The 27,575-nt window shown below is 55.2% G+C and overlaps 1 protein-coding gene across 2 annotated transcripts in view; it reads left to right on the top strand.

Annotated features, from left to right (window-relative positions):
* SDK1 (sidekick cell adhesion molecule 1) overlaps positions 1 to 27,575 on the top strand; it is a 553,308-nt gene that overhangs the window by 444,655 nt on the left and 81,078 nt on the right. For both annotated transcript variants that reach the window (XM_053213474.1, XM_053213475.1), the window contains 5 exons: positions 5,191 to 5,306; positions 6,770 to 6,959; positions 9,416 to 9,514; positions 23,788 to 23,982; positions 26,565 to 26,766. In XM_053213474.1, the coding sequence (XP_053069449.1) occupies positions 5,191 to 5,306; positions 6,770 to 6,959; positions 9,416 to 9,514; positions 23,788 to 23,982; positions 26,565 to 26,766 (802 nt within the window). The remainder of the gene's footprint in view (positions 1 to 5,190; positions 5,307 to 6,769; positions 6,960 to 9,415; positions 9,515 to 23,787; positions 23,983 to 26,564; positions 26,767 to 27,575) is intronic.

The raw sequence follows: 27,575 nt of genomic DNA, 5'->3' as shown, positions 1-27,575 counted from the left end.
CAATAACAAGTGCTGTTATTAAAATAAGCATGGTTCAGAGACGGTACACTTGGTATGTCATTGGAAGGCCCTGAGGAACATCCTCACTGACCAGCTTCTTACCCCGGGGGAGACAGTGATCCACTCCTCCTGAAACGTTACGTGCTATAACCCAATAAGCGATTTCACTGGCCTCAAAAACAGAACAAAATTTTTTTTAAGACAAAAAGTGAAAAAAGAAAAAGAAAGAAAGAAACGTGGTCCTGGGCCAGACTTTCTGGGCAACCAAAGAAGGAAATGTCTATGGAGAGATACTGTCACAGCCAAATTGTCCCCGATAAAAAACAACTTTTAAAAGATGAAAAAGATGAATTCACAATTTTTGCCAAACACACAAGGGAATACTCTGTCATGTGTAATAATGAGATCCTTTTAAGTAAGGGAGGGAGGGAGGGAGGGAGGGAGGGAGGGAGGGAGGAAGGAAGGAAGGAAGGAAGGAAGGAAGGAAGGAAGGAAGGAAGGAAGGAAAGGAAGGAAGGGAAGGAAGGGAGGAAAGGAAGGAGGGAGGGAGGAAGGGAGGGAGGGAAGGAAGGGAGGGAGGAGGGAGGAAAGGAAGAAGAGAGGAAGGAAGGTAGGGAAGGAAGGGAAGGAGAGGAGGAAGGAAGGGAGGGAAGGAAGGGAAGGAGGGAGGGAAGGAAGCAAGGGAGGGAAGAGGGATGAAAGGAAGGAGGGAGGAAGGAAGGGAAGGAGGGAGGGAGGAAGGAAGGGAGGGAGGGAGGGAGGGAGGGAAGGAAGGAAGGAAGGAAAGGAGGGAGGAGAGGAAGGAAGGGAGGGAAGGAAGGAAGGGAGGAGGGAGAGATGGAGGGAGGAAAGTAAGGAGGGAGGAAGGAAGGGAGGAAGGGAAGGCAGGAAGGAGGGAGGAAGGAAGGAAGGAAGGAAACAGGACCTGATTACTTTAAAGTACATACTAGTATGAAAGAGAATATATAATAAGTACGTTTAAAATTATTGAAGGCTTACAGTTGCAAGATGAATAAATTCTAAGCAATCTTATGTACAGCATAGTGATTATAGTTAATAATACTACTTTAAAGTTGCTAAGAGGTGGCTCAGTTGGTTGAGCATCCAACTTTGGCTCAGGTCATGCCTAGCTTGTGGGTTCGAGCTCCACATTGGGTGCTTGTTGCTGCCCGTGCAGAGCCTGTTTCAGATCCTCTGTCCCCCTCTCTTGTCCCTCCCCCACTTGCACTCTCTCTCTCTCTCAAAAATAAACCAACATTAAAAAATTTTTGTAAAACAAAAAACAAAGTTGCTAAGAGAATATATCTTAAATGTTCTCACCACCAAAAAGGAACAATAGTTATTTGACCGAAGGAGGTGTTAGCTAATGTTATGGTGGTAATCTCTCTGCAATAAATATCACAAATTGACATGTTTCACCCATTAGTCTTATGCAATGTTGTATATCAGTTATATCTCAATAAAGGTGGAATAAATAGTAAAGTCTTAAACTGTGAAAAGAAAGCATTGAAACTTTAAAGATAAAATGCCATTTTGAAAGCACTTTTTAAGAAAAAAAAAAGGACACAGCCACTGAAAATGAAACACTACAATTGAGGTGAAAAGCAGTTTAGACACTGCTAAAGAGAGAATTCTCAAACTGAAAGCTAGATATGAGTAATCTATAACTGTAACTCTAAAGAGTAAATAAAATTCAGCACAGAGACACAGAGGTTGAAAACATGATAGGTTAAAAGGCATAAAGAATAAAATGACAGTGTCTGACATATATCTAATAAGACTCAGAGTGGAAGGAGGGAGGAGAAGAGAGTGAGGAAATATGTGGAGATAACGGCTGAGAAGGTTCAGAATTGATATTTTATCAGACTGAAGAAATACGCATCCTGAGCAGAATAAAATATGTCCACACCAAAATGCATTATGCTGCAAGTGTAAAGCCTGAAAGCCAAAGGGAAAGTCTTAAAAATGTTTGGAGTGAAGGCATCTTACCTGCAGAAGGCAAGACGATTTGAAGCCGACTTCTCAAGGACAGTGGAGGACAGAAGGCGGTGGAATCATGGAATCATAACAATCCTGAAGGAGCTAAGAGAAAGTAACTTAACCTCAAGTTTTACACTCAGCTAAATTACTTTTCAAGCATTCTGTTCAGAAAAGTACAAATGATACGTGAAGATGAATGAAATGTAATAAAAATGGAAAATAATATCGTTTTGTTACATTTCCAAAGAACACTCTCAAAAAAACGAAGTGAACCAACATCAAAATTGCTGAAGTGAGACTATATTTTTGTAAAATTCTGTTCAGCTGCTGCAAAGCTACCTTCACGATAGTGAGGAGAATGCTGAGGCTGTCAGCATCTGCATAAACTCACTCCAGATGTTTTCCTCTCGCTCTGTCCTCTTCAGACCATCTGTGTCACCTCCTACCCAGTAACTCTGAGTAGACTTTCTTGAGCGATTTTGTTTATTTTTGTAGGGATTTCCATGTTTCAGGTGATACCGGGCTACAGATTTTGTATCAAAAAAAAAAAAAAAGGCATAACAGATTTGTGTTTTGTCTTGGTTGGCAAAAAACAACAACACATGTGTGTACGTATCACGGAGAAGCACAAGCAGCCCCCTGCACCAACCGGATCCGTTTCGGTATTGCCACCTTTATGGTTCACTTGTTGAGAAAGTTTTCGATCTAGAGTAAGAATTGTTCTTGCAACCTAAGCGTTGCTTTATGCTACCACATTCTTCTTTTGAGGGTTCTGGCTTACAGAAAATTATTTTTTAGTTTTTAATGGGATGTTTGTTCAGTTAGAAGAGTTTGGGTTCAGAAGGTGCCTTCATCACAAATTGAATAATAGGGTTTTTGATCTTCATTTCAAGATGTGATGATTCAGATTTCAGACACTTTTTAAAATTTTTTAACGTTTATTTTATTTTTTTGAGGGAGAGAGAGAGTGAGCAGGGGAGGGGCAGAGAGAGAGAGGGAGGGAGGGAGGCAGAGAATCCGAAGCAGGTTCCGGGTTCTGAGCTATCAGCACAGAGCCTGACACGGGGCTCGAACCCATGAGTCATGGTATCGTGACCTGAGCCACAGTCGGATGCTTAACTGACTAAGCCACCCAGGCACCCCCAGACCTCAGACACTCTTCATGGTGGAAGAGTGGGGTCCTCAGAGCCCCTCTTAGGCCGATCCCTCCCCGCGAGAGTACCAGTGCTTGCATATTGGCCCTCCCAACCTGCACATTCTCTTCCAGTGTTGCTGGATCTTTGGAGCTTGGCACCTCCACCTCTGAATGGTACTTCCAGAACCTCCTGCCGGAGGCAGCCCCTCACCTCTGACAGGCAGCCCCCTGCCCCCCAGTTCCTGTTGCAGCATTTTGATGTCTTGCCTTCCCTGGTCCTGCTGAATTTGAACACGTGCCCTCCCAACAGAGAAATCCACCCCTTCCAAGAACAGACCCCGCCAGGCACCGCTTAGCCCTCGAGGGTGCGTAGGAGCGGGTATGGGTCCCAAAGCCCAGTGGTGGAGTGCACCTGATGGGCAGGGAGGGAGCAGAGGGAGCTGAGGGGGAGAATAAACTTCAGACCGTGCCTCGTGAGGGTGGCCACACGTGGGCACTTACATACGGTGTGGCCACAGGCATACTGAGAGCCGGTGTGGGAAGCACGGAGCGGAACATTTTGAACCACATTTAAATGACGTTTCCGATTTTGAAGTACGATCTGACTGGTTTCATGACATCTTATGATTTATTATGATATATTATAAGGATAAATGAGGCCCTAAAAATCAAGACTGAGCAGTGAGAAATCCTGTGGAGGAGAGGGAGCAAATGAAGGAGAAAAGAAGCATTGTAGTCGGGATTGTTTTTAATGAAAAAGAATTTCTAGGACTGTCCCCAAACTCAAGATGGCAGATTGGAAAGGGAGTTGAAGCTGCCTCAAAATAGAGGAAGGGTAAAATTAGTTACTGGTTTATTTTTACCAACTTTAAGATACTCAGATACTTTGTGACTAAACGGCGGATTGGATCCTGGTGGGATGTGGATCCAGTGACACTGATCCTGAATGCTGCCATGACCTTGCTGGGGGACGCTAGACCTGCCTTTTCCAGCTGAATACAGTTTAAATGGGTTCACGAGAAAATTATCAAAGCCGAGAGATTATCTAGAAAATAAAGACTCGCCTTTTAAAGTTTGATGGTTGTCTCAATACACATTCTTTCTGAACCACTGGAAACATATAGGACAAAATTAGTTCAGTGATGGGGCTCCCAGTGATGGGGGCCTGGGTGGTTCGGTCGGTGAAGCGTCCAACTCTCGATTTCTGCTTGGGTCACGTTCCCACAGTCATGGGATCGAGCTCCGTGTTGGGCTGTATGTGAGACTGCTTGGGATTCTTTCTCTCTCTCACTTTCTGTCTGTCTGTCTCCCTCCCCACCCCTGCCTGCTCGCACAAGCACGCTCTCCCTCTCTCTCTAAAATATTAATAAATAAATAGAATTAGTTCGGTGACATACGTAAACAGGAGAGAGTCAAACTTTATCCTGCAGGTGCACGGGTAAGATTTGCACAGCTTGCCTATGGAGGCCCATCCCTTTGTATAAAAAGCACTCACCTAACTGGACTGGATGGCGTGCTCTCCAGCCCTGGTTTGCCCACCTGCAGCACGGGGCTGCTCACCCCTGCCTCACTGGGTTCGTGCGGCTCCTAGATGTGAGTGTGGATCCAAAGACCCCGTAGCACAGGATGTGCACTGAGCACATGGGCGATCTTCCCTCCCCTCCCTGTCATGTGCATGGTAATGTCACCTGCTCTCTCCAGCACCCCTGCCGCCCTCACAAGATACCACATTTAGAGGTATCACTGAACCGGGGTCTGGAAGTGAGGATTTCCCCCTGGAGAGAAAAGCCTGTAGCTCCCACAAGTTAATATGAAAACAGCCCAAGCATATTGTCTTGCTGGGCGGATTCGGGTAAAATTGAGCATCTAAATACCCCGGATCTGTGGAATTTGTTGCTAATATTAAAGAGATTTACATTTCTGTTATATCTCTGCAGGCTTAATCTGATCACTCCAAAAGGCTCAGAATTTGTTGCTCTTTCAAGGACAACTTGATTGTTTGGGTAAAAGTTGGGCCTATATTTATAGAAGCCTTTAGATTTTCGGTACCAACCTATTTAACTCATCCCCGGCAGTTCCTTCAGCCGCGCCTGAAAATGTGTCCGCCGAGGCTGTGAGCTCGACCCAGATTTTACTGACATGGGCTTCGGTACCAGAACAGGACCAGAACGGGCTCATCCTGGGCTACAAGGTACGCGTTCAGGTGACCGTCCTCGCGTAAGTTGTAATGGGACTGCATGCCACTCCCCTAAACCAGGGAGCTTGTGTTTTCTGCCAGACCGACTGCACTGGCCCGTTTTGTGATATTCCTGTCTGGCGTCTTATCTAAACTTATCTAAACCCTCTGGGGATTCGGTGTGGCCGTGACCTCTTACCATAGACTAAAGCAAGGCACACACAGTAGCCACCTACTTAGCCTTGAACCTCTGCTTCCAGGCTTGTGAAATGGGAGTCGTCATCGTAGCTGCCTCTGAGGTTAGGTATGGGACGGAAGCCGGTGTTTTCTAGGGTGTGCATGTCAGGTCCCTGTCCTTAGCTACGTGCACGTGTGAGCAAGGCACACACGGTAAGCACCTACTTAGCCTTGAACCTCTGCTTCCAGGCTTTGTGAAATGGGAGTCGTCATCGTAGCTGCCTCTGAGGTTAGGTATGGGACGGAAGCCGGTGTTTTCTAGGGTGTGCGTGTCAGGTCCCTGTCCTTAGCTACGTGCACGCATGCCTGCACACCAGTACCCCGGGAAGTCCCGGCGGTGGCATTGGGGCAAGGGGCTGACCTCCTTCCAGCCTCTCTGGGAGCCGTTGCTGGGTGTAGTCTCACACCCGCTTGTGTTCTGTTCCGTCACCTCCTCCAGGCAGCAGGATGAATTCTCCCAGATGTGGCCAGCTGCAGACTTCTGCCTGTCGCCTGCGGGTGTCCCGTGATTTCAATCCCCAGTCTCTGTCTTTCCCCACCTGTTCCCGCGTCTCCCTTCCAGGGAGCTCTGATTGCTCCCTCAGGCCCCACGGGACATGGCAGTCCCCTGGAGTGGGTCCAGTGAGCCACGCTCCACACCACATACCTGGGTCCTGGAGAAAAGAGCTTGCTGTCCTCTAGTCACTCTGCTCCCTGGGGATCCCCATCTTCTGTGGCTTTCCGGTCACTGAGGGGCCAGTTCCAGAAGGGTGAGCTCTGAGGAAGGACTTAGGAAATGGGCAGGAGCAGGCGGGGCCGTGGAGGGCAGCGTCCCGGTGTGCTGAGTCTGTGGGGAGGCAGCAGTACCTAGCCCCGGGGAGCTGCGGCCTGGGGTTCAGGCAGACTGCAGCGACTTTCCTGAGGCAAGAGCCCAGTTTCCCAATAAGCTGGGACATGGAGTGCGGTGCAGGCTCCTGGAGGAAGCAGAACGTCTCTGTGTTCGTGACCGAGTCCTCGTTTCAGTGGCTGTGGCTGCTGTGGCTCCCGCCGTGTGCCCCAGATCTCACAAAGCGCGTCTTGGGCCGCTCGCCCCCACGGAACACCGCACGTGGAAACTGGGTCCACAAGCCAAAACGCGGCCGTCCTAGGGGAGGCAGCGGTCGCCTGGTCCTTGCCTTGGGGTTGGGAGCCCCGGTGCCCCTGAGACCCCTTCCTGGCACCGCGCGCCCTCATGACCGTGCACTTGTGTGCTGATGCTCCAGATCCTGTTCCGGGCCAAAGAGCTGGATCCCGAGCCCCGCAGCCACGTCGTGCGCGGGAACCACACGCAGTCGGCGCTGCTGACGGGTCTCCGGAAGTTTGTGCTGTACGAGCTCCAGGTGCTGGCGTTCACCCGCATCGGGAACGGAGTCCCCAGCTCTCCCCTCCTGCTGGAGCGGACCAAGGATGACGGTACGGTCGCCGGGTGCTCCCACGGCCCGAACAGTTTGGATGCTTGTCATTTGTAACTTAATTTTCAGATCCCCCTTTTTTTTTTCTCCTTGCCTTTTTTTCAGTTGAGAAAAACAAAACAGAATTGTTTTTCAGTCACTGTTTATATGGCCAATTTCAGCCCGGAGTGAATTTTTACAGCCTAATTATGAAGCTGTGCGAATTTCAGCCGTAACTTGGCAGCAGGCAGTGCAGTAAAGGCCGGGTGGGCTGGGGCCGTAAAACCCGTGGCCACTTCTCCCGGGGCTGTGTGCACAAATCTGGTGAAGGACTCCGAGCCCAACCTGGGCGCCCCCGCCCTCACGGTGCCCCCAGCTCCAGGAGACCCTGCGTGGCGTGCCAAGAGGCTGCCAGAAGTTTCTGGGTAGAGCTCTTCCCAGGCTCCGGGGTGGGGGGCGGGGGGGGGGGGCGGCACGCCTGCCTCCAGGCGGGAACAGCACGCGCTTCTTGACGGCTCTGTTTTTATGGAAGTCTAAATCATCAGTAAATATGGTTTTCCACTTTGCAGATGTCAAACACTTAAAGGTTATCTCTTTTACATTTTTATTGTTAAGCTGACTGTGGCAAATGTTCGGCGGGGGAGGGTGTTCTGGGGGAAAACACCAATCTCCTCCCCCCCCCCCCCAAAACTCACCTCAGGGATCAGAAGCTTCTCACGGAATTGGACCAACTGTAGGTTTTCATACACGTGTCTGCTGAAGTCATTAAATGAGCCCCCACGGCGCTCGGGCTGCTGAGCCGGAGGCCTCCTGTCCTGCAGGGGGACAGGGCGGGAATCGGGCTTCAGCTGACGACAGGAAGGAGCTCGGCTCACTGTCATGCTCACCCATCCTGGACGTGGAGTCTTGGGGGGCTGGGGCATGACAGGAGAAGCCAGGGCGTCCCGAGTCACAGAGACGAAAAGTAAAAGGGGCATGTGAGAAAATGGGCCTCACAACTCGGTCAGTTACAGGTACTGCTTGCGAGAGTATAGGTTGGAAGTCAAGGAATGATTCTCCTTCTCTCAGAGTCGGAATTTAAGCATGTTTTCTACCCCCTCATTTCAGTGTGATCTATGTGACCTGCCTTGGGGACAGCACAGGGGGTCCGTGCCACCAAGGCTGACGTCAGAATTTGCATATGTATGAATTGGCCCTGGCGTGTGAGCCCTTAGCCTCCTTCTTATGTTTATTTTGCCAAACATAGGTTCATTTTTTTTAATGTGTTTTAAGCTTATTTATTTATTTTGAGAGAGAGAGAGAGGGGAAGCACAAGCTGGGGCGGGGCAGAGAGAGACAGAGAGAGAATCCCAAGCAGGCTCCAGGCTGAGCTGTTGGCACAGAGCCCGATGCAGAGATTGAACCCCCAAACTGTGAGATCATGACCTGAGCCCAAATCAAGGGTCGGATTCTTAACCAACTGAGCTTCCCAGGTGTTCCCAAACACAGGTTTATTTAAACACAAGTTTAGGGACGCCTGGGTAGCGCATTCGGTCAAACGTCTGACTTCGGCTCAGCTAGTAAGTTCGAGCCCCGCGTCGGGCCCTGTGCTGACAGCTCAGAGCCTGGAGCCTGTTCGGATTCTGTGTCCCCCTCTCTCTCTGTCCCTCCCCCACTGTCTCTCTCTCTCTCTCTCTCTCTCTCTCTCTCTCAAAAATAAACAATAAAAAAAATTTTTGAACACAGGTTTAAAATCTTAAATGCTCTTCTCAGCCTCATAGCCAGAGGCAGAACCCCACAGCCCCGCGTGACTGTAACACACATCATCCTGTTGTATCGATAGTTCTGTGCCCGTGGCCTCTTACCTGGGAATCAATCAGTTAAGTTCCAACCAGAAGTTCTGGTACAGGCCACGCACTTCCTCGCCTGTCCGTTTAAGTAAATGTATCTTACGCGGGCTATGACCCTGTTACTAAACGGCGCCACAGTCATGATGCACCGAAGAATTACATGCGCTTGTGAGCCTCAACTCTTCGTTTTCTAGGACGGTGCAGGAGGGGGTGGTGTGCGTAAGAGAAAAATCAGTGTTTGTCAACATGTTACTTTGTCAGTTGGGAGGAACTTGAGGCCACCTGGTTTATCCAGCCCCTGCTACCGGGTGTCGAGCCCCAGACGGAATTCGGGCCAGACTGGCAAAACCTCAACCCTCAGCTTGACCTGCTGGGAGCAGGTCTTAGGCTCAGGGGACGCCCAGCACGGTTTGTGACCACTTCTTCCGGAACTTGGAAAGCAGATGAGCTGGATTCAAAATGAGCTGTTTTCTCAGAACCATTAGGGGGCCACGCAGAGCGAGCTAGTTTGCAAAAGTCAGTCGTAGACTCAGAGCGTCCCGTAGACTCAGAGCCGCCGTGCTGGCCCACAGAGTCGCACACAACCTCGCCACGTACCCACGTAGCACCGTAGTGGCACCTGGCTCACGGTCTCCCTTCTTCCCTCCAGCCCCAGGCCCACCCGTGAGGCTCGTGTTTCCTGAAGTGAGACTCACGTCCGTGCGGATCGTGTGGCAGCCGCCGGAGGAGCCCAACGGCATCATCCTGGGTGAGGGAGCGGCCGCGACGTACCAGGTCGTAGCTTGGAGGGAAACAGCAGTTGGGTTGATTTCATCTGGTTTTTTTACAGTTGGGGGGAAAAACAAAGTCCTGCCCGCCGTGGCCGCGCGTTTTCCGAGCTGAGAAACGTGGGACCCTCGGCTGCTCTGTGAGCTGAGCGCTGAGGTTTCCTTGCAGGTGGGAATTTCCACGTTGTTCACCCAGAACCTCTTCCTTTCGTTCGCGGTTCACAACGGTACCGTGTGTAATTGGCCTTTCCTTCAGCTCCGAAGCCACGAGGCTGTTTCCATGTGTGTTTGGGATACAACAGGCTCATTTTTCACGGGAGCCAGAGGCCTGGCCTTTGCTCCCAAGTTCCAGGAAACATCCCCTGCTGCAGGGCTTGCGCCTAATCCTTTGAAGAAGTTTCCGGAGTGAATTGTGTGTGCCCTCATCCCCCGGAAATTTGTTTGCTTTTAACTTTTAGCAGGGCAACTCTGATAACATTGATGAAAAGCCTTAATTTTTCCTTGTTCCCCCAAGGCAGCAAGTTGTATTTTTAAATTTTTTTTTTCAACGTTTTTTATTTATTTTTGGGACAGAGAGAGACAGAGCATGAACGGGGGAGGGGCAGAGAGAGAGGGAGACACAGAATTGGAAACAGGCTCCAGGCTCTGAGCCATCAGCCCAGAGCCCGACGCGGGGCTCGAACTCACGGACCACGAGATCGTGACCTGGCTGAAGTCGGACGCTTAACCGACTGCGCCACCCAGGCGCCCCACAAGTTGTATTTTTAAAAAAATCATCAGTCCCTTTATTTATTCACGTTCTCGCCATGACGAATTAAGGGCCTCCTATATGCCTGGCGTCGTGTCCGTGGTGGGCAGTAAGGAGTGAATAAGATACGCCCGTCCTCAAGATGTGAGGTGTCCAGGGCAGCACCGGGGAGAGGCCCAAATGCAGTGCAACATGATAGGTGATGGGACACAGATTCGAGAAATGCCCCAAAGCATGTCTTCCCGGGGCGAGGGGCTCTCAGTGGACGGAAGGCCGCTTTGGAACTGGATCTTGCAAAGAAGTGGCTTCCAGAGCCCTGGAGGAAGGGAAGAGGGTCATCCACTCAGCCAGATGGAATGTCTTGTGCCTCTGGTTGCGTAGACAGACCCAGGCCTGGAGATGTGGGCCGGGCCGGGGACTGCTGGGGATGGCCAGCTGCACCAGGCAGGGGTGCTCCTAGGCCTTGATGCGTGAAATCAGGCATTGAAAGGCACAGTATGTTCTCCAGACCCGGGCCAGCCCTCTGATCGGGTGCGTCCCTAATCCCAACGTGGGGCAGACCCCCAAATGTGTCAGTTTCTGTGCTGGGTGTTCAGATCAGAAACCTGAGCTTACAGACAGGTAGCAAAATTCACCACGTCTATCTGCTTCTGACATTAGGATTCTAAGATTTGGTTCAAAGAAGGGTTCGCTTCATTAAAAACTTTTTTTTTTCATGTGTGCTGAGGCCAGTAGGGAGTCACCCAAGGACTTGGGAGCAGCAAAGTGACATAATCAGATTTGTCTTTTAGGTAATAACTAAAGGGAGAGGCAGATATTTATTGAGTTCTTGTTTCATGGAGACGGGGCCTGGGGCATACCTCAGTCACCTGCACAAAGGCTGTGGCCCTCCTCGGTCTGACTCTTCCTTGGGCACTGCCTAGAGTCACTAGATGGGGCGTCTTGCTATGAGCACGGTATTTCTGAATTGGGTGACCTTGGGAACTATAGGTTCTTGCTACTCAAATCACAATGAGCAGACAAAGAAGCCCCTGTTGAAGTATGTGTTTCGGATCCTGGACGAGATCCTGGATCTCAGACACCTGTTGGGCCCTGCGCCTGGAGCTCCAGACCTGGGGCGGAGGGTGGTGTGCAGGGCATAGGCTATGGCAGAGGCTTTCTGGAGCCCTCCACACAGGGCCCAGACTGCTGCCTCTTCCGGATGGAGCGTATCCGATTACCCAGGGGACGTCCCCAGCCTGCTGTGAGACAGGAAACATGTCTGGAGCACAAAGTGTGAATTCCAACCTGTCACAGTACCCAGAGTCTCCAAGAAGCAGAGCCTCCCCTGCCTGCTGGGGGAGGGAGGCCCCACGGCCCTGGGCCTGGCAGCCCCCCTCGGCTTTGCCCTCCGCCCGTGCTCCAGTCCCAAGGCTGGTGCTAATTCTGCGCCCACCTCCGCACTCACTGTAGCCATCGTGGACTGATAAGAATCATTCTGACAGGAGGACCCCACAGGAGATGGAGGGGAGGCCAGTAAGCGTTTCATGTGTGTTTCTCTCTTAGCGCAGACAGACACGCGCTCTGATTTTGTAGCCGTGGCTTTGAACTGCTCATCCGGGCTCCTCTTTGGGGAGGTTCTGGCCTCCGCCAGTACCAGCCCCCTGTGCTTACTGGTCCTCTGCCAGGGAAGACCCCTGCCCTTTCTCTGCCTTTACCGTCACATTCGATGTCACCTGTACCTGCACGTTCTCTCCACGCCCGTCCCTGCCTTCCTGCACCGACCACAATCACATGAGTCTCGCCATCCAAAAGTAAAATCTTGTCACTTATTTTTAAGGGTCTCTCTAACATCTGTTCCTCTGATTGAAAGAGCACTTGGAAAAGGAGAATTCAGACCATGATGGAATAGAATCTTACATTATTCAGATGGAGAGCCATAGAAAGTGTGGTACCACCCAGGCGAGGCAGAGATGTGGGGAAGCAGACACACTCATGTGCAATTGTTTGGAATGTGAACCAGCACAGCCTCTCTGGAGAAGAATCTAGGAACATCTTGGCGAGGTGAACACATCTGCGCTCTACCTCCCGGGAGCCCATCAGCTCTTAAACCCTGGAGGACGTCTCATACGGGGACCCAAGGAAAAACGGTCGGGGACACTCCTGGCTTTGAATATCGCTTTGAATAACAGGGGAAACCAAGAACCAGACACCTGAGTGTCCATCAGTAAGACCATAAAAAGGTATATTTTGGGATATTCACCCAGCAGAAAACACGGTAGCAGTTAAAATGATGAACAAAATTACACAAATCAATACAAGTGAGTCTCAGAAACATTTGTTCAGGGAAAAAAGAAGTCGCGGGAGGATATGTGCAGCCTGAGAACATTCTTGCACCTTCAGAAACTGTGTAAACGTTATTTTCCGTCATTTACGGGTACACGCATACAGGAAGGTGTGAACACGTGGGCAGGAACATACCCTGAGCTGCGACGGGGGTTACGCTGAGGAAGAACATCCAGTAGGGCCACCAGACGGCTTCAACTCTTTCTGTCTCATCTCCCGTCTAATATGAAAACAAACAGTCCAATTTGGCAAGAATCTCAATATGTGTTCAGTTGGTGTGATGAATATATGAGTGTCCGCTCTATAGCATTTCCAGTATTTTCTGTATGCTTGAAATATTCATGGCAAAAAAGGACAACTTGAAAACAAAAATGGCACATTCCCTATAAACTTTAAAAAAAAAAAATTTTAAAAAGGAACAGGAAGAAATGAGAATCACCCACAATTCCACCACCCCGAAACAATGTGAGTATCTTTGTTTCCTCCGGTCGCTGTTCTGATATTTTTATTATGAAATAGTTCACGCTTACACAGGAACCTCTTTGTTCTAGCGCGTTTACGTAGTGACGGCAGTAAACTAACACGCATACCTGCTGCCCAGTGTGAGATGGCAAGCCCGCCAGGCCCCCTCTGCGATTTTGTGTTTATCTCCCCGGTGGTTTCCCACGTGATTTCCCCAGAGCTGAAGTTAAGCCTAAAAATCTAATACTAGTTCTGCATGTCTTTAGATTTCATACTCCGATTTCAAACTCCAATGACAGGTTTTTCTGCAACCTTGCTCTCTTCTTCCCACGTCACAAATACACTGGCTGTCCACGTGCGCGCACAGCAGCTTGCCCGGCCATCCCCCGGCCGGGACGGTCGCAGTGCCCCCAGCATGTCTGCAACACACGGGTGCCTGGTGCTCCCCTCCTGGCGCGTGCGCGGGAGTGTTCCCCGGGGCACCCCCCGGGAACGGCCTCGTTGGGCCACAGAGTTTGCACCTTCCAAGCTCTGCATGGTGACGCCCATGACGCCAGACCATTCTTCTAGGTAGTGACACCAGTTTGTACCCCCACCAGCACCCCCACTGCCATACACATCCGTGCCAACACTCGACAGCCTCAGAGTCTAAATGTTTTGCCATTCTGGAAGACTTCACGTGGTGGCTTGTCGTGGTTTTACGTTGGGTTTCCCCAATGGCTTCCTTAACGCCAGATGTGCGTGCCCATCCTTGCGGGTCTGGGCATTTCCTTTTCCATCTCTGTAATTTCTCCTTCTCGCTTTCTGGTTCAGCCATGCACTTAGAAGGTTTTCTTTTCTTGACGTCATGTTTATCAATTTGTCCTCGCAGGAAGGTTTTTTGGGACATCAGGTTGACCACACTGCCAGAAGCAGACACTATATACTCCAGCACTGTTGGGGGGTCTGCAGCGAGAACACGCTCATTCAGATGACGTAATGTTTACGTGCAGATACGTTGCAATTGAAACTTTTAAAAACACGGACCTTCTCCCAAATTGAGCAATCGTAAATAATAGGTGCAAGTGACATCTTTAGAGGTCAATTTCCACAGCGTTTCCAATGATCTCCGAGGGTACAGGCCAGAAGCAGAATGACCTGGAGAAGGTGCTAGAACATCTCTAAGGTTCTTCACCTGTACTTCACACTCTCCGTCCAGAAGCACCGTTCATCAGTGCCCCTCACACAGGCTCCCGTGTCACTCCACCCTCACCAACATCTACATTAACGTTTCTATATATTGGCCAGTTTAGTAGCTAAAATGTAAAATTTATATGGGGGTCATTTTCACAGTTTATTAGCCATAAGGTTTTTTTTTTTTTTTTATCCCTTTTGGGAATTCCCAGCTTATGTTCTGTACTAGTTTGCTGGGGCTCCCGTCGAGAGCCACAGAACAACAGAAATCTATTTTCTGTCAACTCTGGGGGCTGGAAGTGAGAGACCCAGGCATTGGGCAGGGCCAGCGGGTCCTGGGGCCTCTCTCCTGGGCGTGCAGACGGCGTCTCCTCCTGGTGTCCTCACCTCGTCGTCCGCCTGACCCCTTCTTGTAGAGGCACCTGTCACTCCAGATCAGGGCCCACCCTAGTGACCTCATTTTACCTTAATCCTCTCTTTAAAGACCTTGTTCTCAAAAATAAAATAAAATAAAGACCCTGTCCTCAAATACAGTCACGTTGGAGGTGCTCAGGGTTAGAACTGTAACCTAAGAATTTGGGGGGATTGCCATTCAGCCCCTAACACCCCCTTTGACCATTTTTCTCTTGGGGATTAACCCTCTCCTCACGGCTTTTCCGTGCCTGCCACTTTGGCCGCATCAAAGTACCAAATGGCCGAGTGAGAGCCCAGACCCTGAAGTCCGGTCTGGCTCGGAGGCCTGGCCCTGCTGTGTTAGTGCCACGACACGGGGTCAGACAGCTTAACCCAGTAAATACCAGCCAGCACGATCGTTGACAATATTATCTGCCACACACTTGCTCTTTTAACTTTGGGCACAGGGACGTTCACAGATCGCAAACGTGTGCGTCTTCCAGTCGTCTGCCGTTTCCGTGGTGGGTGAAGCCGGTGCTGTCACGTGGCCCCGCAGGCTGGAGTCGGCGTTCACCTGGCCCTCCCCAGGGCTGCTGTCTCTCCGTCTGTCCCTCACTCCGAGTGGCAGGACTCCTCCCAACCAGGACTTGCAGGCGTGTCCTGTGAAATGTGCTCAGGAAGCGCTCCCTGGTCCCCGCGTCCACCGGGGACATGGTGGCAGGACTGGGACACGTGGGAGGGTTGACGGGGCTCGGCCTCTTCAGGCCGCAGAGGGCAAGACCCAGCGAGAGGAAAGGCCGAACAGCAACACGAACCAACACGGTCTCTCGGGATCTGACTCAGCCAACTGTTTTCAGGAAGCTTCTCAGACAGCCCCAGGCGGGCGTGACTCACCCTCCCGTGCATCCCCAGCCGGCTGTGGTCTGTGCCATAAACTCGGGGATCACAGGCTGCTTGCTTTACTCTCTCCTGTGTTGTAAGCACTGTGCTCCGGACAGGCCGAGTGGCAGCGTGGGTAAGCTTGCACACGTTCCTGAGCCTGTCTGTGCCTCAGTTCCCCCATCCCTCAAATGGGAATAGCACTCACCCTCGTTAGCGTTGAGTGAGTTGTGCGTGAAGAACTTAGGACAGCGCCTGCCATGTAGTAAACACCCGACGAATGTCAGCTCGAACACGTGGCTGTTCGGTATTTCATCATGTCTCCTGGACCAGAGGGTGTCTTCCAGTCACCCAAGCCACCCCCCAGCACCAGCGTCTACCTGGTGCTCGCCAGCGGGAGGCGCATCATTGCTCTCCTCTGCCCTGGTGGGGGGAGCAGAGGTCTCGTGCTGACAAGACAGGGAGAAGAATCAGGAAAGGCAGGTTGGAGTCAGACTATACGGTGTTCCTAAAGTACATTCAGAAGTCGGCATTGTGACCCCGAGGTCCTGGGGGTCACTAACGGTCACAAAAGTCCAGGTAAGGAGAGGGTCGTGTTTAAATGCTTTGAGCATCCCAACCGCGGCAAAGCGGACGAACGGCCAGGCGATGCCTCGTCCCCCCTTCGTGCAGGAAAACACCACATTCGAGCCTCTTCCGTCGGAATGGCCTTCAGCTGAACGGTAACAAATGTTGTCTGGGCAACCCGTCACCTGGATATCATTACAGCTAGCGCACCAACTTGCAGGTGCTGTGGGGAACATGAGAAAACAGTTCCTAAAGGTCCGGCTTGGTGTTGAAAGGAGAGAAAGGGAAACGGCTTTCTGCAGGCCTGGCTCCCAGAGACCTTGAATCAGTGCTCACGCTCGGGTGGCGCGGCCCTCTGACTACAGAGCCTCCTCGGCAGCCCGCGCTCTTGTAATCTGTAGCAAAACGTGTTCTTGCATTTCCAAAAAAGATTAACGGCGCAAAACACCACCGGGCGCCTAGAGGGAAAAACGCTTGCTTATTTGCGTAAATATTTTACCATGGAGAGCTTTTAGCATTTAGAGCCTGCCTTCGGGGGATGCGGCGAGAGCCACCCTGGGCACGGCCACCCTCCCTCACTTGCTCCGCGCTCCCTTAAATGCCATGAAGCCAACGTGACGCATGTGCTCTTTAAACCCACGGGGTCTGCCCCCCCCCACCAGGCACCCCGGCACCCTCCCCCACCTCCACCTGCCGACCGAGGGCCTAACATTTACCTTCAGCTTAGTACAGAAGGGTGTGCAAGGGCTCTGCTGAGAGGAGCGCCAGTGAGCATAATCCATGTTTGCAAATACATAGTTTTGATCCACGGCTGCATTTGTCTGCCCCCAGCCCTCACGGATAAGCCGTAAAACCAACAAGCCACACGGCCTCTGGGCAGGGTGCCTCCCGGGGCCCAGGGATGTGTCACTGAGCAGGCGACTCTCAGACTGGTCCCTTTCGCTTGCCCGGGAAGCCTGTGACCACCAGCCACGTGACATGCAAGTCCCGCAGGGGGCTCCGGGTGTCAGCCTGCAGTCCCCCGTCCGAGCGAGGCGGCTGAGATCCCCCTGGAGGCTCCCAGCGACAGCAGCATCTTAGAACCTCCTCTTGCGGCTCGCGCAGCTGATGCTTCTAGAACTTGTCTGGAGCATGAGGCACACGCCCTCTTCTGATTGTGATTTTCTAGATGCACGTTGTTTTCTCCACCTTCTGGGCATAATCAGAGACCTCCCAGGCGTCTCTCACGCTGCGGTTTTCATCTTAGCCTTGGATCAGTGTGGCTCGTACTTGGCCTTGCCCCTCTGGATGCTTGTATTCTTTTTCACCCAGCACTTTAAAAATCAGACTTTGCTCGGGCCACGTTTCACTCCTGCTACTGATCCGGCTCCTCTGTTCTTTTCCTCACACCCACTGCAGCCTTCTGCCCTTGCACGGTGACACTCAACACACTGATGTTTCTGACCTCGCTGCAGCTGTAATTACAGAACAAGCCTTTCCCACCGAAAGCTCTCATCCCGCAGCACTCTAGCTCGTTATTCTCCGCAAACGCAAGAACGGATGCTCAGCCGCTTCCTCTCGCCGTTTCTGCACAGAAGCCTCTCTTCTAGTGTCCCTTGAGTCTAGGACGTTTTCAGGACACTTCAGCGTAAGACACAGGTGTCAGTCTTCAGTTCACCAGGCCACAGAACGGGGACGAGAGGGCATGAGCCCAGTTTCAGGGCGAATAACGGGAAAAGACGGATGTAACCCGCGGGCTGGGGGTTTTCCCCAGTGGCTCTGGGTAGGAGCTGGGTCCCAGACAGACAGACCAGCCCACGTGCCCTGCAGTTGCACACGGGTGGCAACGCTGTGCCTTGCGGTTCGCACGCGATGCGCCAGAGTCGTCGCCATGGCGGTGGGAAGGGGGGCATCGTCGCCTCCGTGCTTCAGCGGCAGAGGAGCCCAGGGCGGTCCCGCCACAGACACGCCCCCTCCCAGTCAGTCCTGGTAGCACCTCCAGCGGCCGGCCCACACGGGGGAATATTACGCAGCCACTAAAGCTTGAGTTTCTGAAGGGAAAAAAAGAAATGAGGCTTTCGGGATGTGGCGAGGAGACACAAATAAAAAGCCTGTATTTGGAGAACAATCAGTTCTGTTTCAAGTCCCTATGCATAGAAGGATGATGGCCAGAAGCGGTCCCTGAGATCAGTGACCTCTGGGCGGCAGGGTCGCCTTGTCGCAGATGCCTTGGGCGTGGTCGGCCCTCAGAGCCCAGGCTCTCCCACCCTCGGCCAGCCAGCAACCCAGGCCTTAGCTGCCGGGGGCCCCGCCGGGCTGCACCTTCTGCCCTGGGGCCGGGCCTCTGAGGGACTTGCCCGCCAGCAGCCCTCAGCCCATGACCGCTGGGAGTCAGGGGGACCACGCAGCAGCCCTCTCCACGCCTCCCATTAGGCAGGGCCTTGGGGACCCGCAAGGCGACTGCCTCCTCGTGCTTGCCGTCCGTTCCCCGTGTTTCCTGGGCTCGCCTCCCGAAAAAGCTCTTCGCTCCAGGCCAGGCTGGAGCCGACCAGGCCTCTCAGGACTCAAGCCGCGGCACCCCTGGAATAGACAGTGTCTTGTGTGCGCAGAGCCCCCAGGCATCCCTCTGGCATCTGCCCTGCTTAGCCAGCTCTGTGCCCACCGCCGCCCGTGGAATGTGACATCCGGAGAGTCCTGGTCCTCGTGTCACCTGCCGACCATCCCGTCGCACACTCTACCCATCCTCGGGGCTCCGCCTGCAGCCGGGCCAGGGCGGCTCCCGGTGGGTTGTTGCGCTCCCCCTGGACCTCGCGGCCGCTCTGACCCTGGGCCCTGCTGCCAGGGACTTGAGGCACCGCCCTGACCTCGTTCCCGACATGGGCACCTCAGGGCTTTTGCACACAACCCCGGTTTTTCTGGCTGCTTTCTGAAACAACTCTTCCTCTCTGGAGGAGCCGTGGCCCTGGAAGTCTCTGCCTCTCTGGCATCTGCTCTGCTGGCATCACCTCCCCCCTGCCCGGGCACGGGGGTCAGCCTCTCGCTGTCCAGAACGCCTTGCGGTTTCCCCCGGTCCCTCACAGTCACCTTGCAGGTGACCAGATTGTCACAGTCACCTTGCAGGTGACATGTAGAGTGACCAGATTGGTTTCCATTCGTCTCCGTTTTCTTTCAGTCACCAGAATTATACCATTTTAGAGCAGGGCTCTGGGAGAAACAGCAGGGCCTCCCGGGCAGAATGTGGCTCTAACGCTGAAGGCCCAGCTCCGTCCTCTGCTCCTGTGCCCCCTCCCTGCCCCCGGGGGTAGCACTGACCGCTGTGATGTGACACGTGTCCTGTGCCTGAAATACACTGGCCCTAGTAAGTGGGGGCTAATTGTTTTCTTTATTCATAGTGTAGGGGCGAAGACTTCTCCCTTCTTCCCTTCTGGGTTCTACAGCTGGTCCAAGGATTAAATTGACATAAGAAAGATGAACAGGAGGGGCCCCTGGGAGGCTCCATCAGTGGAGCATCTGACTTCGACTGGCTCATGATCTCACAGCTTGTGAGTTCAAGCCCCACGTCGGGCTCTGTGCAGACAGCTTAGAGCCTGGAGCCTGCCTCGGACTCTATGTCTCCCTCTCTCTCTCTCTCTGCGCCACCCCTGCTTGTGCTCTGTCTCTGTCTGTCTCAAAATTATCAAATAAAACATTAAAAAATCCTTTAAAAAGACAGATGAAACAGAGAAAAATTTAATTTTATGTGTGTATGAGCCCCAAAGATCAGAGGCTCAAATGTGACCAAAGCGGCGGTTTTTAATGCCTTTGAGACAAAGAAACAATAAATTTGTGAAGAATTGACAAGACCACAGGGTTTGGGCTTGGGCTAGTAAATTAGTGAAGAAGTAACAAGATTTATTCATGCGGCCATCTAGGTCCTAGACTGCCCGCGTCCGGGATAAGGGGCCTCTCTTCCTCCTGCTGTGGGGAGGGCACCTTCCCCGTGGGAGACTTCTTTCCTGCTCTCAGGGGGAGAGAGGAGGGTCACAGTGTCCTTCCCGCACTGGCTATTCCTGGGTAACTTTAACCCAAAGTAATCAGTATGCGGAAACGGCATCTTGGGGGTGACCCGTGCTGCTCTGCTCCAGTGGCTGAAAATGAGGAGCCGGGAGTCGTGTTGGGGTTGAAGCCTGGCTCAGGACCTCCGGACATCCGAGATGTCACGTGCAGAGTGAAGGCCGCTGCTGCGGCTGAGGGCAGCCTTGGGCTCCGGGCCGCGTCGGGAGTCTCCCAAGACGTGTGCGTCCGTGGCCAGTTGCCTGCCCGCTCTGGATACGGACGCTGGGAGAGCGTGTGCGAGGGGGTCATGTCCACTCCTTACTCTCTCAGGTGCAGGCCTATGTTCTCACGCCATCAAGACAAAAGCTGTCCAGCTCATCCTACACAGAAATCCAGTGTGTACCTGGACAGGGCCCAAGCCTGCTTTTAATGCAGAGTTACTTTCTGTTTCTTCAAGGAGGGCTGGTGGCTCTTCATCACCAGCAGGGATATTGGAGGTTTTGAAAACATCATGTTTGATCGTGTTCTAATGCATAATGTCTGTGGCTGCCAGAGTGGCCTCTGTGCTTCACTGTCGAGCTCAGTTTGTCTTTGGAAGATACCCTTCTTCCCTTAGTTTCTCTCTCTAGTTTAGGAATACGCGTACGTTAATGACATCGGTCAGGTGCTTTTTGTGCTGGGCGCACACTCTCCTCCAGTGGTCAGGTGGAAAGAAGGGGTCATCACCAAGTTCCCTGGCTGACCCCGGTCTCATGCGAGGTTCACATCAGCCTCTGTACACGAAGCGTGTCCCCGCGCGGGCAGCACTGCCTTGGAACGGCGCCTGGTTTCCTCCCGAGCTTTGATCTACCCTGCGTGCCGCTTTAAATTTGCTGTTCACCCGTAGTTCCGCTGCAAATCCCGACAAGATAAAAATGAGAACGCGACTCATAAAAGCCAGAGGGGGACATACCGAGGTTAGAGGTGCGGTAAGAGCCTTGATTTACATAACTGTCATAGCAGTGGGTGAGGGTCAAGACCAGAAGAGAAACAAAAGCGGTACCGTAACTAAAAGACGCCGCGTGGCCCACAGGCCAGAGGGGAAGGTGTGCTGACCTCACCACCGTCCACGGGGTCCGTGAGTCTAGGAAGAACCAGGGACTGACCTTGTGGAAATCGTGACTGTCAGGCATGCGTATTAGAAGAACCACAAACAGACGAGAAAACCTTGGAAGGACCAGACCTCTGACAGAGCACATGCCAACCACAGAGGTGCCACCGAGGAAGGCCGGGTGCGAGCCCGGATGCGCCCTGCACTACCGCGTGCGCTCTCGTTAGCAAGGCAGGGCTCGTGTCTCCGTGCTGTCAGATTCTCACCGGAAAGACACACGAGGAGCCAGCAGAGGGGACCTGCCAGCTGGGGCCTGGGTGGGAGGTGACTGTCTCGAAAGTGCTTCCTTGCACTCCTGTGTTATTCGCGAGCCGTGTTGAGTATAATACAACCCGAAGAGTAATGACAAAATGTTTCAATATAACATTTTAATGCCTTCGTTTAAAAAAAAAAAAAAAAAAGAAAGGCAGCTTAACGCTCGGAGTTTTCCTAGATGAATGTTAATTCCAAGACAAGAGGACGAGTTCCAGCCACAAGGCAGCAAGCCAGAGACGCGGGCCCTAGATGCACAGTCCCGGCCCAGGAAGCAGGGGCCGTTGGATAATGGAGGGGCCCCGCTCGGTGCCTACTCTGTGCCCAGCTCAGTATGCAGCATGCACCAAAGGGCAACCTGGACAGCACCCACCGACCCCCGCCCCGCCCCACGTCGCCTAACAGACTGAGATCCAGAGGGGGCACCTTACTGGTTCGCAGTCGCACAGCACAGACTTCCCAGGGCCTGGACCACAGCCCAGGCAGGTGCGCTCCCAGAGCACGTGCTCGTCACGCCGCGGCACGCTGTTTTCCCTTGGAGACACGCTCATGTGTTGCCGGCGCTCGGGATGCGCGGTCTCGAGTAGCCAGGATTTGGCAAGGGGACGCTCTCCCTTTGCTGGAAGGTTGGGGTGGAGCTTTTCTATTCACAGGAACAGTACGTGACTCAATGGAAAGCGTGGGCTGAGTCAGACAGACCCAGGGCTCCAGTCCCACCCCCTCTGGTCACTTGCCGTGTGACCTCAGGCGGACCACTTACCCCGTCTGAGCTGTACCGCTTCGTGACCCAGCGAGCGTACGAAGGCTACCTGTTGTGGCCGTCGCGAGGGCTCGGAGGGGCAAGGCTGCCAGGGGGTCAGCAGGAGAGCCCCATGAGGGGGCTGCAGTGACCACAGTGCCCTCACCCTCAGGATACTAGGTGCCTAGGAGACTCAAAAGGACAGGGACCAGGCTCCCATGGCACCCAAACCCCAGGCTCCCCACCTACACCGTGTGAGGGAGAGAAAGGGGGGGCAGGGCACGGACAAGGGGGGCTCGGCCCCTCTGGGTTGTCGGTCACTGAATGGGAAAGGACAGGCGTCTAGCAGAACACCCTGGCCAGAGCCCGGAGGCCACCGGGGCAGCTGGGGACAGCTGGTTGTGACGGCGAGGAAAAGGAGCCATCGGAGGCAGAGCCGCAGCCATGACAGCCAGTCAGGGGCCCGAGTTCCAGGCCCTGCAGATACCAGGCCTGTGAATGGCAGGGGGAAGAGGGCAGGGGGGGTGCTGTCCCCCAGTGTGTGTGCTGACGATTGTGGCCAGCCGTGGTCAGGGGCCTCGTGTTAGGGGCATCTCTGGTTGATCACACGGAGTTGTCCCCCCCCCCCCCCCATGTGGCCGCCCGAGAGTGTCTCCTTGTGTGGTTTCACAGAAGACCGAGTGCAGGAACCGGGAAGATGCCGGTAAGCTCGGTCTCCAGTGGAGCCAAAGAAGGTGCCAGAAGGAAGACAAAGGCGGAAGGGTGTCTCTCGCGGAGAGGCAGGCAGTCTTGTGCTAGTACCGCGGCCTTGTCGCTGGCGGCCGCGCCACCCCCGGGAGGCCAGGGAAGGCAGGGCTGGCGGGCACAGGGTTCGGCTCTGCTGGCTGCCCGCCCCCTCCCCCCCCACTGCCAGGAGGGCATTGCCCTGTGGATGCCACCACGCCCCGCCCGCCAGTTCTGGTTTTCGCCGGTGCAGACGGACGCGCAGCCGTCGGTGCCCGAGGGAAGGCGGGGCGTGCCGGGTCCCCAGCCGGGTCCGACAGGTGGCCTCTTCAGACGTGTGGAGGCAGTCCCGGTGCAGCCTGGTTGGGAGGTGTGATCACTAACAACATCAGATCGACCACAATCCCTTGATAACCGGGAACTTTAGGAGACGTTCAGAGGCGCTGAAGCCCGGAGAGTTCTGTGCGGTGGAGCCCCTAGCCCAGGGGTGGGGTGCTGGCACTTCCTGGGGCGGGAAGCACAGAGGAGGGGCGGGCGGCAGGGAGGGTGACGAGTCACTGATGTGAGAAGGGCGCCTTTGAAAGACCTTTCTAGGAGGCACGGCCCTTGGCCCTGTGAGGGGAGGGGCGGGTGGTGGAGGGCAGAAGGGGGAAGAGAGTCATGGGGCCCAGCGCTCAGAGGCTCCATGTGTCACCACATCTACCTGTCAGATGCTGGCCGAGGAGGAAGGAAGCAGGAGAGACGAAGCAGGGTGGTGGTGGGGTGGCGGGAAAGCGGGGTCCCCGCGAGCCTGCGTGACTGACGGGTGGCCCTCCTGCCCCACCCGCAGGCTACCAGATCGCCTACCGCCTGGCCAGCAGCAGCCCCAACACGTTCACCACGGTGGAGGTGGGCGCCACGGTGAGGCAGTTCACGGCCACGGAGCTGGCCCCAGAGTCGGCCTACATCTTTCGGCTGTCGGCCAAGACGAGGCAGGGCTGGGGGGAGCCGCTGGAGGCCACCGTCATCACCACTGAGAAGAGAGGTAAGACCTGAGACCCGAATCTGCTGTCCTGGTGCCACAGCGGGGAGAGACGGCCCCCGTGGGAGCCGGGGACTTGCTGGGTCCACGGCTTCCTGGGTCAGGCCCTGGGTGGCTCCAGGACCCATGCATTTATCAAGCACCCGCTGAGCCGCACCTGTAGCCGGACACATTACCATAGGGTGCCTACACAGCCTGACATTTACCAGAGAGGCACGAATGTCCCGGCTTTAACGAGAGAGACGTGGCTCAGAGAGGTTGTGTCACTGGCCCAGGGCTGCACTGAGTCCCCCTGTTTAAGGGCAGCTCCCTGAAGGCAGGCGCTTGGTCTCTGATGTTCAAAACCACGTGCCCAGTCGAGCAGGTGCTCGGTAAGCACGCTTCCTGCCCAGCACTCCTAGGGAGATCTTTCTGGACCGGCGCCTTCTCCGTTCCAAGCACCGTCTTGGTTTGTCCTCACCAAGCCTGGGGGCAAGAGCGCTGCAAGCCCCAATTCTGTGGAAGAGGAAGTTGGGCCCAGACGGATCCAGTGGTTTGCGTGGACACGGCTCTTCCCACAGAAATCCACTGCGGGCTCCCATCTCACCGAGGCCCAGCCCTCGAGCGTCGCTCTGGAATCTGCCTCAGCAGCCTCCTCCCCAGGGGCCACCGCTCCGGGCCTCTGACCCTGGCAGCTCTGGCTGCAGGTTCGAAGGCTGAACCCTCCCCCCGTCTGTGAGTCCCGTGACCCCAAACCCTGAGCCTCAGTTCCCCAAAGATGACGAGGCCCACCCCAGAGCAGCTGCAGCCTCCCCGAGATGCTCGCCCCCTCCTCCCACGAGCATCTCTGCTATTAACTGGAGGACAGAAATCCCAGGGTCACAGAGCGCCCTCCAGAGCGTGAAGCAGGTGGAGGAGACAGCCACGCACACGCGGGCCCCGCCGTCAGCCCAAAACGCGGTCCATCCAATGGCCCCCAGCACGGGGCCCTGGGACACAGGACGGGCCCCGGGAGAACCCCTCCTACAGCTGCGGCCAAGGTCCGCAGGCTCGTCCCGTCCGGGACACGGTCCGGCCAGCGCTCTCAGTGCCAGGGAAGCAACCCCGGGCCCTGAGGGCCACTCCCAAAGCCTCTCGCCTTCCTCAGAATCCGTGCAGCCCTGTAGGGAAATCCAGCACTTTCTAAGGCACGGGGAAAGACACAGGTTTGCTAAAGGTCTGACGTGACTTAAATCCAACTGGAGGCATTAACACGGGTGCCCTTCACGAGGCACCCTGTTCTGGTTCACAGCGGATGCTGCTGGGGCTGGGAGACGTGTGCCCACACCACAGCTGCGCCCCAACCCCCGCACCACGTGCCTAGGGCTCACACCCCAGCTCGCACCCCAACCCCCCCCCACCAGCTGCCTCACCCACACCCCAGCTCGTGCCCTGCCCCCTGCTCCACCTGCCTGGGGCCCACACCCCAGCTTGCACCCGACCCCGCACACCTGCTCACTGCACCCAGCCGTGCCCTCCCACGCACACCTGCCTCACCACCCCAGCCATGCCTGCCCCCCGCCCCAGCCGTGCCCCACCCCCTCACCACCTGCCTGGGTCCACACCCAGCCCATGCCCTGACCCCAGCCCATCTGCTCACCCACCTCAGCCCGCACCCGACCCCCCACCCCTGCCTCCCGCACCCAGCCGGCCTGACCCTCCTCACCACCTGCCTGGGGTCCACACCCCAGCCCATGCCCTGACCCCCAGCACCATCTGCCTCACCCACACCTCAGCCGCACCCGACCCCCCTCACCACCGCTGGGTCCACCCCAGCCACCCACCCCCGCACCACCTGCCTGGGGTCCACGGAGCTCAGCGGATTTCCTCCAGGGCCCACAGGCCCTCGGTGCTCTAGGCTCAGAGAGAGGGGGCCCAGCAAAGCTTTGCCCAGGGGAGCTGTGCTCAAGGGGCAAGGGGGAGGGCAGCCCCAGCTCCAGCCCTGCGAGAGGACTGCTGACCGGGTAAGACGGAAGCGCTCCTCCAGACCGTCGCCGCGGGGCCCGCAGTCAGTCGCTGCTTTATTACCCACCACGCACTCTCCTCCGAATCAATAATCTTCATGATAAACCATTAAACAATTATTCCTCCCTGTGTGGAGTCGCCCCGTTGGAATCGATGGGCGAGGAGGCACGGGACGGTAACGATCCACACTCCGAAGCGGGGTCCTGGCCCCGTGCACCCTGCGTTCCCTGTCGCCGCTGCGCAGGGCGGCAGTGACCGGCCCCGGGGATGCTGAGCTGGACGCCGCCATGTGTCAGGCTCGGGTCGGCCTCCGCACGACAGACACACTGAGCCCGAGATCAGAGGGGCCTGGAGGTGCTCGCAAGAGCCCAGGTGTCATTCGGAGGTGGTCGTGTGGGGGGCACGTGTAGGCTCACCTCTCTCTGTCTCTGCGCTGACAGTGCCGCGTTCCAGGAGCAAGCCGGGGTCTCCAGCCACGTGCGGCAATCATCTCCACGTTGTCTGATCCCGTGGGGAGCCGAGTCCCCAGGCTTGTGCTCCCGCAGAGCCCTCCCAGAGAAGCGCCCTCTCACCGCCCCTGCTCTGTTCTCTTTGGGTTGCAGAGCGGCCGGCGCCCCCCAGAGAGCTCCTGGTGCCCCAGGCAGAAGTGACGGCTCGCAGCCTCCGGCTCCAGTGGGTCCCGGGCAGCGACGGGGCCTCCCCCATCCGCTATTTCACCGTGCAGGTGCGAGAGCTGCCGGGGGGAGAGTGGCACACGTACTCCTCGTCCATCAGCCACGAGGCCACGGCCTGTGCTGTCGAAAGGTACCCAGAGCCGGGAGGGCCCTCCCCGGGGAACGGGCGCCTGCTCTCGTCTCTGCTTCTAGCGCACGCTCCCTCCGCCAGGGACCAGGATTCCGCGTCCTGGAGCCCACTCGGGCCTCCCCGGGTCTGGCCTTCTACGCACGCCCTGCGCAGGTGGTTTGCAAGCCCAGGCCCCGGGGACGGAAGAGGCACAGATGACAGGGACGTGAGCCCGGAAGCGTGGGCCCCGCGCCTTACCCCCTAAGACGCAGGTGTGGAGGAGGGGAGGCGCAGGGAAGGGGTGTTGCGGGCTGAAAGAGTCGCACCTTCTCTTTGTGCTCCCTCTCGTAGTCAGCAAGGCAGGCGGCTCCCACCCCTGTCATCCATTCGCGATGGCTGATCAGGGGCGTGGGAGGAGCGTCCCCGCTGCACGATGAGAACCCCGCATGTATCCAGTTATCAGTGAGCCACCAGGCAAGGGGGGGAAGGGAGCAGCACCGACCACCACAGCTCAGCTCTTGGCTCCCATGGCCTCGTTTAGGACCCTTCTCCCATTCCCACCCCTCTCTACAGTGTGAAGGACGAGGGCTCCCCCCTCTACGGTGGGGTCAAGGACACCCGTCTCTATGGTGAGGGACGAGGGCTCCCCCTCTATGGCGGGGGAGGAAGGCTCCGTAACCGTCTAGGTGAGGGTTCTCAAAAGTGACCTCAGGCCCCACGTCCCCACGGTGGGCCCGGGCTGCACTGCTCACACCGCCCCGCAAAAGCCCCAGGATATCGGGGGGCAGGCCTGTCCAGGGAGCTGGCCCGACATCTTCCTTGTGCTCCTT

Source organism: Acinonyx jubatus, chromosome E3 (genome assembly GCF_027475565.1).
Source record: "Acinonyx jubatus isolate Ajub_Pintada_27869175 chromosome E3, VMU_Ajub_asm_v1.0, whole genome shotgun sequence".
NCBI lineage: Eukaryota > Metazoa > Chordata > Mammalia > Carnivora > Felidae > Acinonyx > Acinonyx jubatus.
Note: the sequence above shows the minus strand (reverse complement) of the source record. Positions and strands in the feature narration are given on the sequence as shown.